The sequence below is a fragment of the Martes martes genome (assembly GCF_963455335.1).
Source record: "Martes martes genome assembly, chromosome: 7".
Classification (NCBI taxonomy): Eukaryota; Metazoa; Chordata; class Mammalia; order Carnivora; family Mustelidae; genus Martes; species Martes martes.
The window spans coordinates 129,189,773-129,207,461 of record NC_137894.1 but is presented as its reverse complement, the minus strand read 5'-3'; the positions used below and the strand labels follow the sequence as shown (position 1 = coordinate 129,207,461).

Sequence of the window (17,689 nt, the reverse complement as noted above, 5' to 3'; positions counted from 1 at the left end):
CTGCACTGGATTTCTGAGTGGCTTTGTCAATTTCTCTTGAAATATATGGAAAACATTTTCACAGGATTTCTCTCTCTCTCTCTCCCTCTCTCTCCTCTTTCTCTCTTTTAAACAAACAAAAACCCAAACATTTTTCTTGCTATGATTTTTCGGGTTGGAGTAGAGACAGACTTGCCCCTAAGGAATCATCTGATACCTAATTAAGATGCTTTGATTGCAAGCAACAGAAACAGAGTCTGCCTAACTTAAACCATAAAGGATTTGTGGGTAAGGTATATGTAGCATAGGTAGCAGAATCAGAGAAAGGGTTGAAAAGGCAGGCCTTTGGAAGGAGAGAGCCTAGGACAGTGCTGGGGATCTGGAAACAGGAATCAGGACTGTCTCCTCAAGGCACTGCTACAGAAGTGACTCAACTCCTTTCACTGTCCTTGTGCCTTTCTTCCTGAAGAATCACATTCTGGAGATAATATGGCTGGTCCAGCTTGAGTCATGGATCTATGCCTTGCAAGGGGGGAGGGTAGTGTGACTGGCAGTCTTTTGAAACTAAGTAGTATGTTATTCCCCCCTCTCCAAATTGGGAAAATTGGGATATTGATATCAAAGGGACAGGCAAAAATGTTGGATAGTCTTACCCTGTAGATATTTTGATAAATTGATAAAAGTCTAGTTGCTAGCCCCTTACCTTAGGTTGAGGTTTGAAATAGAGTATTTGAGGAAGTTCTGTTACTAGTTCATATCCTGTCCTGTAGTTTTATCTCCAGGGCCTAACATGGTACGTATCCCATCATAGGCATCAAGTACATAATTGTCGAACGAATAGACAAATGAATTCTTAGGAATTAATGAATGGATGGCTGATAGTCTAAGTTGGTTTGCCACCACAAGGTTTTAGTTCTGATCAGTACTTTATATCCATCATCTGCAGGGATATAAGGACACCCTGAGAAGAGAGTTGTGGGGTTGAGCCCTCTTCTCATACTTTGATATGCAAGAATGTTGAGAGACATAACAGACTTCTTTAGAAGGATTCATTTTTTCTACTTTCTGCATCTGAGATTTGCACAACTATCCCATTCTTTAAACTTGATTGTCCCCGTGTTCTTTATACTCAGCTTTTATTTTATTAGGCTTACATACTAACTGGGTACCCACTGTGCTCTGTAGGTGAGAAATCTCTATGGCTTTTCTTGCCGTCTCTCTTTCTGGAGAGAGGCTATCTCTGATGTTTTCTTTATCTTTTTATCTGCCCTCAGGTTCACCCAAGCAGCACTGACTATAACCTAATGTGGACGGGATCTCACCTGAAGCCCTTCTTACTTCGAACACTCTCTGAAGCGCAAAAGGTTAATCACTTTCCCAGGTAATGCTCTTGTAGCTACTTTGCTCCATTTAAAGGTCCCTGACACTGGGCATGTAGCCAGCAGAGATAATTAATGTCCTTAGAAAAAGAAGTCTGTGATACAGGGCGGCAGTCTGCAGATCAAACTGAGGTGTTCACATCCATAAGCATGTATTGGACGATGTAGACATGGAAGGTTCTGAAGGAGACTGTTTCTGGATTGTAAATCCCATAGGTTCTCTTTCCTAAAATTGAGCAGCCTGAGAGCCCTTCGTATGGATGGGTTCTCCCTTCTCACCTCCTTTTTCCACAGTATTGTTTTCCCCTTTATTAACGGTGGCCCCCTTAGAATCTTCATAAGGTGCAAACATTGTCCTTGGGTGCAGACAGTTTCAGGATTCTAAACAAAAGTACCAAAAAACGTGATGTCTGGCAAGGACAAATGATCAGACATGACCATCATGATGGTGATTTCCATTTCCTCACTTTTAATGGAACTAAAGGAGGACATAGGTTGTTAGCTGGTAGACCATTAATTTGAATTTTTAATGATAGATCATCTTGTGACTTTCTGACACAGAACTAGGGAGGAGTTCAGAGAATTGAATGTCATTGCTGTAGAAAACTCCTTCCAATCACATTGTTAATGGCAGCCTAGAGAGGCAATGCTGCCGAGTGGCTAGAAGCATGAGCTCTGTAATCAGTTACCTGGGCCCAGATCCCAGCTCTGCTGAGTGACCACCAAACATGACCTTTCTGAACATCAGTTTCCTCATTGGTAAAAAGATGTTGCTAAAGATAGACTTTGTAGGGGCGCCTGGGTGGCTCAGTGGGTTAAAGCCTCTGCCTTCGGCTCAGGTCATGATCTCAGGGTCCTGGGATCGAGCCCCACATCGGGCTCTCTGCTCAGCAGGGAGCCTGCTTCCCCCTCTGTCTCTGCCGGCCTCTCTGCCTGCTTGTGATCTCTGTCTGTCAAATAAATAAATAAAACCTTTAAAAAAAAAAAAAAAAAAGATAGACTTTGTAGAACTGTTGTTAGGATTTAACCTATCAGGATCTAAGATGTTTAAAACAGTGCATGCCCGTCACATAGTAAACATTGTAGAAGTCTTAGCTACTGTTTTCGTGACCAGAGTTTCTTAGTGTTTTCATCCACGAAAAAGAAAATAGGAATAAAACGGATGCTGAAGGGGCGCCTGGGTGGCTCAGTGGGTGAAAGCCTCTGCCTTCGGCTCAGGTCATGATTCCAGGGTCCTGGGATTGAGCCCCGCATCAGGCTCTCTGCTCAGCAGGGAGCCTGCTTCCCTTCCTTTCTCTTTGCCTGCCTTTCTGCCTACTTGTGATCTCTGTCTGTCAAATAAATAAATAAAATCTTAAAAAAAAAATAAACGGATGCTGAAACCCTACCTTATTCTGGCAGTCATACTCAACCCTGGAGAGATAGATAGATGACCTTATAGAGAAGGAGACAAATCTCATTTAATGAAGAGAAGGAAATCCAGTACAAATTTTTTAATTTGGTCAGTAGTTATGTTTTATATTATTTCCAGGACTTATGTCCTACAAAATATCCTTATGTACTTATGCTAACAGGTTTCATTTTCAGTTACCTTCATAGGCTTTTCTCATTTTTATCTCGTGAAATTTCTTTCTTGATTTTTCAATTCTCTTGTCTTATATCTCGTCACTGTGTCTAAGTACCTGGCCAGTGTCAAATAGTTTCTTCATCATCTGGGATAAATGTGTGTTTTGAGTCTTCATAACAAGTTCCAGTTTTATTTGATGTCTCAGCTTCATTCGCAGAGAGTAATTTAAACTTTATTTTCTTTTTCACTGTCTGGAAGATGTGGATTTGGTATTCTAAATGTGTGACTGGATGATTGAAGTCAATCAGATGCATCTGTTTTAAATAGGCATTGAAAGAGTCCTTGAAATAGCTCACATTAGAGTCTGCATTCCAAATTCATGTGAGCAGTGTATTATTTATTTTAATAGTTTCTGAAATACTCCCGTTGGTGTATAAGAATTCTTAGTTTAGGCTCAGTCAGTATTAATAAATTCAATCCTATCTTCTCTTGAGTACTTCTTGGATGTATTATTCTTGCATGTTCGAGCACATTAATAATCCATTATCTAGGGGCGCCTGGGTAGCTCAGTGGGTTAAAGCCTCTGCCTTCAGCTCGGGTCATGATCACGGGGTCCTGCAATCAAGCCCCGCATCGGGCTCTCTGCTCAGCAGGGAGCCTGCTTCCCTTCCTCTCTCTCTGCCTGCCTCTCTGCCTACTGGTGATCTCTCTCTCTGTCAAATAAATAAACAAAATCTTTAATAATAAAAAATATATAATCCATTATCTAAATGCAATGTCCTTTGTGGCTTCTGCTGCTCTGTTTCTCATGTTTTCAATCCAAAAGCTTGAACTCACATGCAAGAGGAATTCGAGCACTAAAATGTTTCTAATATTATTGTCAACTCTTTCTTAATACAGTTTTTTAACTTTTTATTTTAAGTAATTTTAGACTTCTAGAGAAGTTGCAAAAATATAGTTACTCAGTATCCTTTACCTTGTTCTTCTAACATTAACATCAGTTACAACTGTGGTATAATTATCAAAATGGAGACTTGAACATTGGTATAATATGCATTTTAATCAAAATTTATAATATTTATGGTGTTTTGATGAATCGTGTACTACAGTAGTTGCAGTGAGAGTCAATTTAGTGTAAGTGGTTTGTAGCCAAATGATTACAGGGAATTTGAAAATAATGTGTATTAATTTACATGCATATTTTATTGTAGAGAAGGTATGCTATGATATAAAAGATCTGCAAGCATTAAATATGTTCTGTGAGGCTAAGCCATTCTCTGGGGGAAATGGCATAGAAGAATTAAAAGCAAGGGTGATTGGGGGATAATTCCTGGGTGGGAGGATGAAGGAGGCTTCTGGGGGTGCTCACACAGGTGACCAAAATTCATCATGCTTTGCATTTGTGATTTGTAGACTTTCCTGTGTATATATTACCTGCAGTAAAGAAGTGTATTTTAAAAAGTGAAAAATGTACTGACAGAAAAGAACTTTCTCTTTGATAATATTTTTAAAAGGTATGGTGGCTGTCGAATCCTGATATTATTTAGGTTCCCTTGAATATACTGAAAAGGGTAGTGTTAGGATTTTATTTGAAAATAATATTTATCATTCATTGGCTCATTTGGGACAATTTAAGTTTTTGTTTTTTTTTTAAGATTTTATTTATTTGAAAGAGAGAGTGAGCAAGAGAGTGCACAAGCTGGGGAAGGGGCAGAGGGAGAGGAAGGAGCAGACCCCACTGAGTAGGGAGCTCAGTGGGGGACTCGGTCTCAGGACCCTGGAGTCATGACCTGAGCTGAAGGCAGATGCTTAACTGACTGAGCTTCCCAGATGCCCCTATTTAAGTTTTTGATGAAGAATCTTAGATGTCAGCTAAAGGATACATAGTTTCCCAAAATTTGTATAGGGGGCATTAAGCAGAAGGATTTGGAGACCACTAGGATTGGGCATCTATAGGAGAATGTATTCCTTTTCCTTCCCCTCTCCTCATTATTTCTAACTTATGATAAACATCACTGAGGATCCTTTTTAAAAATAGACAATCACACACGGAAAAAAATATACAATCATAGATCCCATCGCAGATTCAGGGACTCACCATATCCAGGGAAGGGGTATATTTAAAAAGTACCTTCTACTGGGTGATGAATATCAAGGAGGGCACGTGTTGTGATGAGCACTGGGTGTTATAGACAATTAATGAATCATTGAACTCTACATCAAAAACCAATGATGTACTATATATTGGCTAACTGAACAGAATAATAAATAATAAATAAATAAATAAGTGCTTTCTAGGTGCTTAATCTTCCCAGGTAAATATATACTTAGAAAGCTATATATTTAAAAAGCACTAGGGTGATCTATATCTGGGAAGTTTAGGAATTACTATTCTAGACTAAATCAACATTATAGTGTGGACCATCTGTATCAAAATTACCTGGGACACTTGTATAAAATGCAGAATCCTTGGCTTTATTCCAGAATTGTGAGAGCTGGGGCCCAGGAACAGTAATTTTAGTAATTCACTTTCTAGGTGGTTTAGTAATTCACTAATTACAGAATTTAGTAATTCACTTTCTAGGTGATTCTTATCTGAAATTTAAGGACCTCTTCTCTGCATTTATGAAGAGGACAGTGGGTTTGTGATACCTAGACTTGTCAAAACTACCTTAGAGTTTAAGAAATCATAGTGAAAAATTAGAACAGAGGAACAGGCACAGTAAGTTTTTAGTGGTTACAGCAAAGATTCTTAGACGGTTTTTAATTAGTGGAAGAAACCATGACTAGAAGCCATTAGTGGAACTCATGAGTCCAGCTGAGGCCAACTGAAGTAGTTGCCATAGAACTCCAGAACATACTCGCTGATAGGTGGCATTTGCTGCCTGAAGTTTATGGGGGTCATTTCCTCGCTTTTCTTTAACATTTTATCTTTTACATATCCATCTTCTTTTTTTTTTTTTTTAAGATTTTATTTATTTATTTGACAGAGAGCACAGGTAGGCAGAGAGGCAGGCAGAGAGGGAGGGGGGGAAGCAGGCTCCCTGCCGGAGCAGAGAGCCCGATGCGGGACTCGATCCCAGAATCCCGGGATCACGACCTGAGCCGAAGGCAGCGGCTTAACCCACTGAGCCACCCAGGTGCCCTACATATCCATCTTCTAAGGATATAAATTTAGTTGTCAGTGGGATTCTTTTTTTTTTTTTTTTTTTAAGATTTTATTTATTTGAGAGAGAGACAGTGAGAGAGAACATGAGAGGGGAGAAGGTCAGAGGGAGAAGCAGACTCCCTGCGGAGCTGGGAGCCCGACACGGACCCGATCCCGGAATTCCGGGATCATGACCTGAGCTGAAGGCAGCTGCCCAACCAACTGAGCCACCCAGGCATCTGTCAGTGGGATTCTTTTTTTTTTTTTTTTTTTTTTAAGATTTTATTTATTTATTTGTCAGAGAGAGAGCGTGAGCGCGAGCACAGGCAGACAGAGTGGCAGGCAGAGACAGAGAGAGAAGCAGGCTCCCTGCCGAGCAAGGAGCCCGATGCGGGACTTGATCCCAGGATGCCGGGATCATGACCCAAGCCGAAGGCAGCTGCCCAACCAACCAAGCCACCCAGGCATCCCCGTCAGTGGGATTCTTAACGTAGTGATCTGAGACTTTACTCCAGTAGGCCCACTGTAGTTTCTAAAATTAAGGTCTATCTTGGACGCTAAGTAGGAGAAACATATCAGACCCTTGGTTCTTGTTTAACTAATGATGATGTGAGTTCCGTGTAGTTATAGCAAAGGTTGGACAATTATTGCTGTTAAATATGGGTAAGGTAGCCATATCTTTTATTTTCCTGAATGGTACTATTTTCAAGTATGCCAACCTTTGCCCAGGCCATGTTTCTCAGAAGGTCACATCCTTTAGATATCTTTGTGTAAAAATTCCCAGAATGCTTTGGGTTTAGAGCTTGTTAGTTGGGGTACTAGTGTTTTTTTATTACTTGGGTAATCTAGATTTTTTTTTTCTACTACTAAAGAATTGTGATTCAATGAACATATAAAATGTAGTGTTCCTAAAATATTTCATAATTATTTTTAGTAGTGAATAGTCACAGGCTGCTAATGAAGCTAGAATTGATTTGATGTATTTGGTTTCTGGACCTTGAAAATTTGAATATATTTATCAAAAGTCAAATTTAGAAACAGTCTTTTTTGCTTCTTTATATTTGAAGTCTGTTTTAGAACAGATTTTATACTCATAAGACCCATTTGGCAAAAAGGATCAGATTTAAATGTAAGACCTAAAACCATAAAAAATTCTAAAAGAAAACATAGGAGAAAATCTTTATGTGCTTGGATTTAGTAAAGATTTCTTAGACATAATAGTAAATGCATAGTCCATAGGAGAAAAATATGGATAAACTGGTTTCCTCCAGATTTAAAATGTCTGCTCTTTGAAAGACATTGTTAAGAAAATGGAAAGATAAGCCACAGACTGGGAGAAGATATTTGCAGAACACATATCTGATTAGGAATTTGTATCCGGAGTGTATAGTGAACTCTCAAAACTCAATAATAAACAGCTCTTCTTTTTGCAAAATGGGCTAAAAATATTTGAACAGATGCTTCACCGAAGAAGATAGACGTGAAAAGATGTTCCACATCAGTAGTCACTAGTGGAATGTGAATTAGAACCACTTGAGGTACTACTGCCTACCTGTTGGAACAGCTGAAAACAAAACAGAAAAACTAGACACAACCAAGTGCTGGTCAGGACTCAGTGCAATGGAAGGTGGAAACTTTGCCAGTGGGAAATGCAAAACGGTGCAGCCACTTTGGGTCATAGTTGCTTAGAAAGTTAAATATATCCTCACACATGTGTTAGTTCTAAAACATGTCCACAGATTCCTTGACGTGGCCTTCAAAAAGTTGAGCTTAATTTCTCTGTTCTTGGGTGTAAGCCAGCCTTTGTGCCTTGTAATGGATAGAATATGGCAGAAGTGACAGCCTGTTGCCTCTGAGGCTGTCATTAAAGACACTGTAGCTTCTTCCTTGTTCCCTTTCCCTCTTGAATTACCTGATCTGGGAGAAACCAGCTGTCATGTCACAAAGACACTCGGTCAGCCTTACAGAAGAATTCACATGGGAAGGGACTGAGGCTTCTTGTCAACGACCAGCCCCAGGCGAGAGAGCTATTTGTCAAGTGGGTCCTTCGGTCCCAGTCGAGCCTCATGACCACAGCTCTGGTCAGCGTCTTGACTGTAGCCTCATGAGAGACCCTTGTATAGAACTACCCAGGCCTGCTACCCCCACACTCCTAACCCACAGAAACTATAAGATAGAAAATGTTTATCACTGTTTTGAGCTATAATGTTGTGGCAGTAATTTATAATGCAGCAATAGATAACTAATAGAATTTACTGAACAATCTTACTGAACTTGGCAGTCTCATTCCTGGAGAGATCGGAACTTATGTCCATACAAAAACTTACATTCTTACAAAAGTCTGTGCTTTTAGTGATGCTTTAATGCTTTTAGTGATTTTATTCATAATCTTCAAAAACTGAAAAGAGCTTACATGTCCATCCACTGGCAAATGAATAAGGAAACTGCAGTCTGTCTGAGCAATGGATTACTCCTGAGCCCTAAAAAGGAGTGAGATCCTTATGCAGGCAACAGCAGGGATGAATCTCAGTTGTTGCCAGTCTCGGGGAAAGGAGCCAGTCTCAAAAGGACACATATATATGATTCCATGAACTTGACCTTCTGGAAGAGGCAAAACTAGAGGGACGGGAAACAGATGAATACTTACCAGTGCCAGAAGGGGATTGGAAGGATTGGCTCCAAAGGAACCGGAGGTAACTTCTTGGGATGCTAGAACCATTTGTGGTAGTGATTAAATAATTGTATGTTTGTTCGAACTCATAGAATTATATACAAAAAAGGGCAAATCTTACTGTAGGTCAGTTATACCTCAGTGAATAAATCTGAGTGAAGAAATCCAGTTCATGAAAATGATTACTAAACTTTGGGGTTGACAGTGGTCGATCTCATGTAATACTGTCCTTGGTACCCATTCCAGCTCTGAACTACGAGCTCTGTTTTATGTGGTAACACAGGAAAGCCTTGGAGTCAGACTTTACTGAAATGGAAAACTTTTATGATTTTTAGGTCCTATGAACTAACCCGGAAAGACCGGCTCTACAAAAACATCATTCGAATGCAGCATACACACGGATTCAAGGCTTTTCACATCCTCCCTCAGACCTTCCTTCTGCCAGCCGAGTATGCGGAATTCTGTAGTAAGTGCTTGGCTGCGAATGCCCCCTTCCTCCCCCGCCACCTCACCCCTGAAACTGAGCTCGGGGCAGACTTAACCCCAAGGGCCACCTTGAGTTAGTAACTAATTAGGGCTTTTCAAATCCTTTAAGCAGTGTGTTTCTTTAGTAAAACAGCTGGAGGGATGACTTTAAAACCGTTTTCGTTGTGATTGTGTCCCTGTATGTTTATTTTTAGTAAGCTTGTTGCTTTCATTTCTAGAAGGATACCTGGGTGTCACACCTGTGCCCCTGTCTGGTACAGAACATTTCTTCACCAGCAAGAGTCAGTGCCTACGGAAGGGTGTATATACTTCTGCCTTTGAACTATATATGCTTCCTTTTTGTTGTCTGCTTTTTCTTGCCATTTAAGGATAGGAATATTAAGGATATGAGGATATATTTTATATATATATATATATGTATATAATATAAGGATAGGAATATTCCTATCACCTTGATTTCTCAACTTGTATGACTTACAAGGTACAAGTATCACGCATTGTTTAGTGTGAGGGTTTAGAGGTACAGTTAGTCACACTCTGGTTGGAGTACCCTGACAGGTGTTAGCCCAGTAGGGATCTAAATGTTCGCTCCCTTGCCTGTAAAGCTCGCTAGGAGCATGTGGCTTGCTTCCCAGTCTCAATGGGACCTTCTAATTCCTTTTGCCTTGAAGTCAACTATCTTCCCTAGGTGCAAGTAGACGAAATGGGCTATTTCAGACTTTCCTCCCTGGGGGCAGAGCCTGAGTCAGGAGGCCTGGTGCATGGAAGAGTCGTGAGCACAGAGAAGGTGGGAGGCAGGTCTTTTGTGAGAGTCTGAAAAGTAACAATAATAAAAGCTAACATGGAACGAACATCTCGTTTCTGTTAGGCCCTCTTCTGAGTGGCATTTCTACTCTGAGGTAGGTACCGTTGTTATTCCCAGTTTTACAGATGAAGAGACGAACGTACTGAGAGGTCAGGAGCTTTCCGTAAGTTGTGTAGTTTGCAAATGGTGGTTCAGACTCTGTGGTTTGGCTTCAGAGGGCATGTTCTTCACCACCAGTCCTTACTGCTTGAAGACCCGGGGCTGTGTATGCACATGTCCATTTCCCACTACCGCCAGTGAGAGAGGCCTCTTCTGTGAGAAGGGTCTAAGGACAGATACATAGATACTTTTCTTCTCAGTACGTCCAGGAGAGAGACTACGCCTGTCTTAGGAAGCACAGAGAGAGGAAGAGAAAGTTCTCTCTAGACTTCCTGACTTGTGATTTTCTTAACCTGTTGGACATAACAGTCTGGTCTGGTTGCCCAGTGCGGGGTGTTCGTCCTCTGGGAATTCCCGCTTCACGTTGGTGAGGCCATTTCTCTGATAGCACTCCCTGTTTTGGCGGGGACCATTAACATTAGATATGTTCAGTGTTTGCCCACCGAAGGCTCTGAAATGGCTCAGAAGAGACTAGTAATTAAATGAATTAAGTTCAAAATGACAGTGGATGCAAAACTGAAAACTTACAGTTAAGAATTTTTGTTATGTGACTTTAGCCATGTTACTTAAAACACTCTGTGTCTTAGCTACCGCCTCTGCAAAATGGGGTTATTACTAGTACTGACCTGATAGTATTGTTGTGATGTTTAAGTAGGTTAATACATGGAAGGCACTTGGAATGGTACCCGATAGGTGCTTAATGAATGTTCAGTATTACTCCTTATTTCAAGTTATGTTGAGATGTATTGTTATGTAGTAAAGGTAAAAAATTATGCAATAAGCCAACACGATAGCATAAAAATACTTCAGTTAATGTGTTAGCAGCATGTCCCAGATATGAACTCCTCCTGTTAACTTCTACAATAATTCCCTGTTGAAGTCTGCAGGAATCTGAGATGAAAATTCCCTTTGTCCTCTCTCTGCTATTTCTTATTTTTCTGTTCACCCTTTGGAGGCAGGTTGGGGGGGTGGGGGTGTTTCTTCTGATGACTGGATAGACTTAGGGTTCCTCCATCAGTTCAAGCATGACCTGTCTTTTAGTAGGATTGCTTCTTTAGTGTATTATTCAAACTTGTGTGCATGCTACTTTTTAACAAAAATGAAATTAAAAGGTCAGCAGAACACATGGAATTAATATAGCCATAACTCAAAGCCACCACGCTTAGCCCCAGGGCAGTTACTATAGGCAAATGGTGTTCCTCAGTCCCCCAAACAAATCACTTACTGACGTCATCACCAAACACCACAGCAGGGACTCACTGTGTTTGTGGAAAAGAGGGAACAGGGACAACGTGATAGTAAAAGGGTCTTCTTGGTTTCAGTCTTGCCAGGATGCCAGTGATTCTTTACCAGTTGTCCAGGATCTATGACCTCTACGCTAAAATTCATTTGGCGGTGGGGGAAGGATCCAACACTGTTAGGTTAGTTGTGTTGCTAAGGTTACGTCTTCGGGGAGAAACCCACCTACTGGTACCACTTCCTCTTTCAGAGAGATGTTCCTCTTCTTCACAAAGTCTGGCTTAAGTTCTTCTCTTCCTTTGGTGTTCCCTTAGCATATTGTAACCTAGAAATTTCCATTTTCTCCATGACTCTTGCGGTCCTGTCCCTCTGCAGCTCACTTGAGTGTGGCACTAGGAGAGTTTCGAGAAGGAAAGGGGCACAAACAGGTTAGCCTTTAGAAAAATAACTGTGAAATGAATTGGAGGGTGCGAGGGGAAGAACACGGTGATCACTTGGAGGTTACGATGGTAATCTGGACAAGAAGCGTAGTTGGATTGAGCGAGGTAGCTGGAACAGAAGAGAGGGAGTAGAAAGTGGTAGAATAAAGTGAACCATCTGTCTGTGAGTAGGGAGGCAAGGGCGAAAGATGGCTGCAGAGGGGTGACTGTGAGAAGCCAGGAGCCTCGGCACGTCTTTCACCAGGGAGTGTAACCAGGACTGTAAAGGAAGAGCTATGGAAAGGGATGAAGAGTGTGAAATTTGGGGCTGGGTACGGATTTGAGAGGCCTACGGGTTTCCATGGGGTGATTTGCAGGCAGCTGTAAAGCCAAAGTTGGGTTCTGGCCAAAGGTAATAGATTCTGGAAGTTGCAGGGATGGAGGAAGAGGTGATTATTAGAGAAAAAGAGAAGAAGCACCCCAGAGAGGACAGTGAGCTTGAAGATATGAACAAGGGAATGGGGTCCCAGAGGAGACGGGAGAGGGTTAAATCAAGAACAGACATGTGGAAAGATGCTCAGCATCACTCATCAGGAAAACGCAAATCCAAACCCCAATGAGATGTCCACCTCACACCTGGCAGAATGTCTAGTATCAAAAAGACAGGAAATGACAAATATTGGCGAGGTTGTAGAGAAGAGGGAGCCCCTTGTGTACTGTTGGTGGGAAAGTAAATTGGTGCAGCCACTATGGAAAACAGTGTGGAGGTTCCTGAAAAAATGAAAATAGGAATAGCATATGACCCAGCAATTCCAGCTCTCGGTATTTACAGGAAGAAGATGAAAACACTAATTCAAAAAGTTCCGTGCTTATTGCTGCATTATTTACAACAGCCAAATTCTGGAAGCAACCTCACTGTCCATTGATAGACGATGGACAAAGGTGTGGTATATATACACGATGGAATATGACTCAGCCATAAAAAAAATGAAATCTTTCCATTCATGACATCTAGGTATTACACTGAGTGAAATACATCAGAGAAAGACAAACACTGTATGATTTCACTTATATGTGGAATATTAAAAAACAAGACAAATAGATAAACAAAAATGAGAAGACTCCTCAATACAGAGAACACACTGATGGTTGTCAGAGGGGAGGTGGTGGGGGCGGGGGGAAGGGTGAAACAGGTGAAGGGGATTAAGAGGTACAGGCTTCCGGTTATGAAATAAATGAGTCACGGACATGAAAAGTACAGCGTAGGGAAGGCTGTCAATATCGTAGTAACTGTGTGTGGGGACAGATGGTAACTATGCTCATTGTGCATAATGTATATAGATGTTGAATCACTGTGTTGTACAAAAAGATAGTGAAGGGCACCTTTCGATCTCTTGTTAATTATTGTCCTCTTGCACCACTTACACACAGTTTGACTGACAGCAATTTTTTTCAACCAAGCTAAGAGAAATCACTTAAGGAATACTATCATTTCAGGTGATCTAGTGTTTGACCCCCAGTGGCACTGTCTGCAGTGAGAGCCTCCGGAGGTCCTTGGGTTGATGGAGGCGAGAATCTCAGATTCCCGTAGGCTGTTCGTGATAGTCATAGACCAGTATGAGAGAGTTGCCTTACTTTGTTTTCATCCTCTCATTCAAGAAAGAGGGGAAATGGTGGAAGTAATGTGTAGTGTTGCTGCCTCCTCCTTCTTCCTTTCCTTCCCTTCTCTTTTTGTGTTGATGTTTGAAGCCAGTTCAAAAATATAGGTATTTTAGCCGGGCCGCCCTCCACTTAGAAATATGGAAACTTCTTTGGGTGTCTGAGTGGATAAACCATTGTTGAAATTTAAAATAATAAACTCTTGTTCTTTCTTTCTCTTTTTTTCTCTCTGTCCCTCTTTTAATCTCCCAATATTTTGAGCAGATTCATATTCAAAGGACCGGGGACCTTGGATAGTAAAACCAGTGGCTTCTTCTAGGGGGCGGGGCGTCTACCTGATCAACAATGTAAGTATGCAGTAGGTGGCACCCTCTCTTCTTCCTCTTCTATTTCTTTCTTCTTCTTCTTTTTTTTTTTTTAAGTAAGTTTTATACCCCATGTGGGGCTTGAACTCATGATCCCGAGATCAGGAGTCACATGCTTCACCGGCTGAGCCAGCCAGGCACCCCCTTACCTTGTCTTCTTACTAGTTTTTTCTTGTTTCACCCTTTGTCTTAGCTACTAATATGATTTTTTTTTTTTTCAATTAAGAGTAGGTGCTCCCTTCTGAAATCTGCGTTCAGACGTGTGAGTTGAGGGTGGGTATGAGTTGGCTACTAGTCGCCTTACCAGCAGTAACCTCTTCCTGTTCCAGCAGTTACTCCATGGCTAAAAAGTCAATTGATCAAATGTTAGGGAAGAGAAGCCTTTGGTGTCAGCAGAAAAGAGGTTCCTTTTCTACTTGTAGCATATTGTCATATTAATTCCTCAGTACCAAGCATTAATTGGTAGCATATACATTTAGTTTCTAGTGTGAGAATTATGGGTTCCTGCCCTCGAGATCATCGAGGAAATTAACCTCAGTTTGGTATGGCATCTTTGATGCTGTTTCTGCATCTCCCTCCCTCCTCCTTCTCCTCTTCTTTTTTTTCAAAACTTGTCAGTATCTTGATTCTTTGCAAAATCCTTATTGAAAGTGGTTTTGTAAATTGAGCAAACACAGAATAAATAAAGTAAAATCTCAACCCCAGGCTTACTTCCTAGACTTTTAACAATAGTTTATAACCTAGTGGAGTTGATTTTATGTTTCTTTTCTTGGCTTTACGTTGTGTTTGTTAAGTCCCAGTTTGATGTGTACTGTATTCACATAACCTCCTGCCCTCCCTTCCACATTCCTGTTCTTTATTGTTGTTATATTTTGAAAGTTTATACAATTATACTATCTTCAATAACTGTGATTCCATTTCTCTGCTTTATGTATAAGTTGAGTAAAAGGAATTAAACTCAATAGTAACCTCACAGCATTGGAATTCTGAAAAAAATTTTCTAAGTTTTATTTGTTTAAGTAATCTCTACACCCAACGTGGGGCTTGAACTCATGACCCCAAGACCAGGAGTCACATGCTTCTCCCACTGAGCCAGCCACACACCCCTGGAATCCTGAAATTGAACCAGTATTTCACTCTGGGTCTTTCCTCATTTTTACTCCTGGACATTTGGTCAGCCCTTTAAGTCTGGAAACTAATGTTTTTCTTTGGTTTAGGGAAAATTATCCTTTTTTTTTTTTGCCTTTGTTTCTGCTTTTAGACCTCATTTTTGAGGCATCCTGGGTCTTTCCTTTATGTCAACTTTCCTCTGGTATTAAATTCTCTGTTTTTCCCCTTCTTGATCTTTCTGGATCACCAGTTTGGACTTTATCCATTTTAGTATTCATTTTATCTACTGTATTTCTCTGTTGGCTATCATATTTTATAGAAATCCTTACTTTCTGTTTGCCTTTTTTTTTTTTAATTAAAAAAAGCCTGTTGTTGCTTAATGGATTAATGGGTGCGGTTTGCCTATTGGCCTTAGTGAGGACATCAGTTGAAAGTTTTTTGAAAGTTCTCTTTTGTTTCGTGAGTTTTCTTGGGATTGTCTTTTTTTACCCCCTGCTGTTGGGTTTTCTCAGTGTCAGTGACCTTGGGTGTATTGATGAACTAAAGACTAGACTGACTGAAACTGATAGCTGGCCCGGGTTTTGGGTACTCTTGTATAGGACTGATTCCCTGCAAGTCTCTCCCTGGACAGAAGGCGAACTTAGTTTGGTGGAAGGGCAAACGGTGTTGCCTGACAGGCCGCGCCTCAGGTTGGTGTGAGTGAGGAGCATGCTTCTTCCTGCCGCCCCCTGCCAAAACAGAACAGGCCTAACTGTGAGTTACAGAGGAAGATTCTGGTGGTTTCCCTTCTGGGCAGCACTATCTTTCCTGTCTTTTCCTCTCTGTGTCTGTTGTAGGGATAGAGCGGCCTCAAATTCCACTCTTCTGTCAGATCCCTCTGCCCACACAAGATGGCCTCCTCAGAGTATTATCATTAGGTTTTATCCTGAGGGCAAAGCTCTGGGTGTTGGAGGAAGCCCCCTGAATTAATTAAGAATTAATTATCTGATTTTCGTTCCTTGGCCCACTCCTGCTCCTCATGTTTGTTTCCTGCCAGCCTGGAGCTTCTCAGAGGCTTCTTGAGAAGATCATTCTCACCTCTGGTATTTTGCTTCCTCTGCTCTGTTTTCTCAACCTGATCCCATCTGCTTTCTGTCTTTGAGGGTTCCCTTCAACTTTTGGTCTCTTACTGGCTCCTTTAAATGTTTTCTAACTTTGTTATCATTTCGTTCTTTTAAAAATATCTTCTCTGTCCTTCCAGGGGGACTCTGGAAGGGAAGCAGGGGAGGTAGATATGTGTGTGTGTGTGGTCAAGTACTCTGTTTTCAAATTCCCCAATTTTCTTTTTATGTGGTCCGAGCTATTTCCTACATGTGCACAAACTAACTTTCTGAGAGGTCTTTCACATCGAAAAATCCTTAAATTCAGTCTGGACTGAAAACCGTTCGGTGACTACTGGTGGCCAGACCTTACTGGGCCTTGTTCTGGTACAGGAGCTACTCCAGCCTGAGGCCTAGGCTACAAGTCCCGTTACCTGGCCCTGGGTCAGTCCCTCTGGAGGCCTTTTGCCCCTGAGTCTCTTTTGACAGAAGGCCCTGGTCATATGCCTTGGAGCTCTCTTTTCTTGTTTCTGTTCTGACCTTGGCGTGAAGGCTCCTGTCTGACAGCTTTTCCTTCAGCTCCGTGCCAGGAGCTCCAGTGTTGTTTGAATCTCATAGACGGCACTCGTTTGGGTTTGGGTTTTAGCTGCCAAATGGAATTGCTATTGAAAGTCAACTGTGGTACAAGTTTGCTTTTTATTTTCTTAGACATGAGTCAAAAGGAATAGGATCTATTTCCAGCTCATCTGGGACGTTTTTCTTTTGGAATGCACTTTTGCTCTAGTGATTTGTTATTTTGAAACCAACATCATAAAGAATAGAAAAGTTAAACTTTCCTTGGTGGGGCTGAGAACCCGGTGCCCTAACTCTTCCCTGGATGGAGTCTCATCGAGGGTGACAAGTCTTTAGAGAATGCGTTTGGCAGGCTTTCCTTCTCCCTCCCACTTCTCCCTGGGCTGAATCCCTAGAGACCCCCTGCATAGATCAAAGTACTTGGCAGGACCCTTTGCCTCCCTCCTCCCCCTCAGTGAAGCTTTGGAATGAGTCTGATTCTTTGAGGTATTTGGTGAAGGTGCCAGACAGAAGCCTGGGAAGATGCCAGCAGGCACCAGGGGAGCTGGCAACATGTGGACATAATGGGAAAATATTCCCATTTCACTCCAAAAACTGGAATTTTATCACCTTTTACTCAGACCTACAAACCATGTAGTTAATACTCTTCTTTCTCTCCTTACACACAAGGCCTCACCATCCTGTCTTTTCCATACCTGGATCCTTTCCCGTGGAATATGTGACCCATTAGCCAACTGGATGAAGTAACTCTTTCCAAGGCTGCTGCCTGCTTTCCTTTTAGATTTGGTGGGGGGGGAGGGAGTGCTCAGGCGGAGGGTCTGTGAACAGAACTAATGGGAGTGGGTGAGGGACTTGGGGGGTGGGTGGAGTTAGGTGTGAGGGCCAAATGAAAACATCTTTCCTTGTCTTCCCCACTGGAGAGGGCCTCTTATTAAAAATTCCCAATTATAGTCATAACCTTCTGGAAAATGTCTACAAATAGCAAGTTTTACCATTACAAGAACAGGATAAAGGATAGAAAAGGCGTTACTTTTATGAAATACCAAAGGGA

General features: G+C 41.5%; 1 protein-coding gene across 1 annotated transcript in view; it reads left to right on the top strand.

The window, feature by feature from the left end:
- Positions 1-17,689, top strand: part of TTLL5 (tubulin tyrosine ligase like 5) — a gene marked incomplete at its 5' end in the record, with an annotated part of 276,857 nt that overhangs the window by 16,153 nt on the left and 243,015 nt on the right. Inside the window, 3 exons of the mRNA XM_080807502.1 lie at positions 1,254-1,360; positions 9,080-9,210; positions 13,776-13,858. Of these exons, the coding sequence (XP_080663628.1) occupies positions 1,254-1,360; positions 9,080-9,210; positions 13,776-13,858 (321 nt within the window). The remainder of the gene's footprint in view (positions 1-1,253; positions 1,361-9,079; positions 9,211-13,775; positions 13,859-17,689) is intronic.